We start from the raw sequence: 1,622 nt of genomic DNA on the forward strand, positions 1-1,622 counted from the left end.
GGTCCCGGTGGCAGAGCCCCCCGCCCGAAGCCGCTACAGTCCTCAGCTACAGGATCCCGGAAGTACTACTCCGCGCCCCGGAAGCGCTTCCTCGGATCTGGAGTGCGCACCAGCTCGCGTTCCGTGTAAGACGTAGATCTGAGCGACCGAAGCCACGAACGAGGTGAGGTGGGGGCACCGTGGCGCGGGGACTCGAACGCACAGTGGGTGATGGAGTCGGGCTACACCCTTCTTTTCTTTCTCGGATTTCCCAGAACCCCTGGGCCGGTTCCCTATCGCACCTCCTCTGGCCTCTGCTGGAGTCTCGGGCTGGCGGCTAGGCCCACACTTCCCTAACCTTCGAACCCCGCAGATGCCGGTGGCCGTGGGTCCCTATGGACAGTCCCAGCCAAGCTGTTTCGACCGCGTGAAGATGGGCTTCGTGATGGGTTGCGCCGTGGGCATGGCGGCGGGGGCGCTCTTCGGCACCTTTTCCTGTCTCAGGTGAGGGGCGCGGGCGGTGATCTCTGGGGACTACCTGATTTTCCCAGCCCACAGCTCTCGGCCTACAGCCCGAATAGAGCTTACTACTTTCCAGTTCTGTCTCTGCCCTGTAACGAACGAGACTATTTTCCTAAGCACCTTCAGTCTGGGAGGACAGTTGATAATCTAAATGGTTGAGAATACGAGCTCTGATTCAAACTGCTTTCTGACCCTTATTCTGTAACCTTAGGCAAGTAGGAGCCCGGGTTTCACGTAGAAATGAGGTCAGTAAACCTCTACATCATGTAGAATTCTAAGCTCAAATCAGACCACACTTAACAGAGAACCTGGCACATATTAAGTGCTCAATAAATGGCTGTTCTGTTTTACTCCTGTTAGGCTCATGGCGAAACAAACTTAATTTCACTGCACTGGGAACAGGATGTAGAAATTAAGCAGATAAACTCTACACTCTAGTTTTCACACATAAAAGATGCTATTGTTCCTGGTAAATAAATTATCGTTTACCGAGCGTCTACTGTCAGTGAATGCCCTGTTATCACAACACTGCTGTGAATGTTAAGAGCCTCATTATACACTTGACACAGCCTGTAAATTGCACGTAGTTCTTGACCCCAGGTCTGAGCCCCCAATCATTGTTTTAACACCATCTAAAAAATGTTGTATTGGATCATGTATACCCTGGAGGCAAAACCAGCACCCAAAAATGATTTCCCTGTTTCTGTACTTTATACTGCTTCTGTTGCCTCCCACAAACCCGTCAGTTGCCCAGAGATCCTAATGGATCCTTGTCCTTAGCATTACTCACTCCATGTGTCAAGAGGTAATAATGTCCTGCCAGACTTCAGCAGTGCCTGATTATGAATTGGAAAGGGTTAGTTAATGCTCCTCCCTGTATTGTTGTTCTCAAGTGGCCCCATCTTGGTTTCCTCCTCCCTCAGGATCGGAATGCGGGGTCGGGAGCTGATGGGCGGCATCGGAAAAACCATGATGCAGAGTGGTGGCACCTTTGGCACATTCATGGCCATCGGGATGGGCATCCGATGCTAATCAGGGCAGTGGTTGCCCACAACATCCACCCCATCCCACCAGTTCCATCCCATGTGTACTATAATAAAGCAAGTCTTTGAGTATTCGGA

At 51.4% G+C, this 1,622-nt stretch overlaps 1 protein-coding gene across 2 annotated transcripts; it reads left to right on the forward strand.

The window, feature by feature from the left end:
• ROMO1 (reactive oxygen species modulator 1) lies at window positions 1-1,622 on the forward strand. Of its 2 annotated transcripts, none has more exons than XM_010854911.1 (3): window positions 1-163; window positions 353-483; window positions 1,425-1,622. In XM_010854911.1, exons 2-3 carry the CDS (start codon window positions 353-355, stop codon window positions 1,531-1,533), a joined length of 240 nt encoding a protein of 79 aa, XP_010853213.1. In that variant the 5' UTR covers window positions 1-163; the 3' UTR covers window positions 1,534-1,622. The 2 variants fall into 2 exon arrangements, with proteins under 2 accessions (XP_010853213.1, XP_010853214.1); XM_010854912.1 differs by having other exon boundaries at window positions 65-163; window positions 255-483.

This window comes from Bison bison, unplaced genomic scaffold, assembly GCF_000754665.1.
Source record: "Bison bison bison isolate TAMUID 2011002044 unplaced genomic scaffold, Bison_UMD1.0 scf7180017864352, whole genome shotgun sequence".
NCBI classification, from domain to species: domain Eukaryota; kingdom Metazoa; phylum Chordata; class Mammalia; order Artiodactyla; family Bovidae; genus Bison; species Bison bison.

Coding starts and splice junctions, on each gene's coding strand:
- ROMO1 (XM_010854911.1), top strand. CDS start 353: ATGCCGGTGGCCGTGGGTCCCTATGGACAGTCCCAGCCAAGCTGTTTC. Junction 484..1,424: donor GGCACCTTTTCCTGTCTCAG/GTGAGGGGCGCG, acceptor CTCCTCCCTCAG/GATCGGAATGCGGGGTCGGG.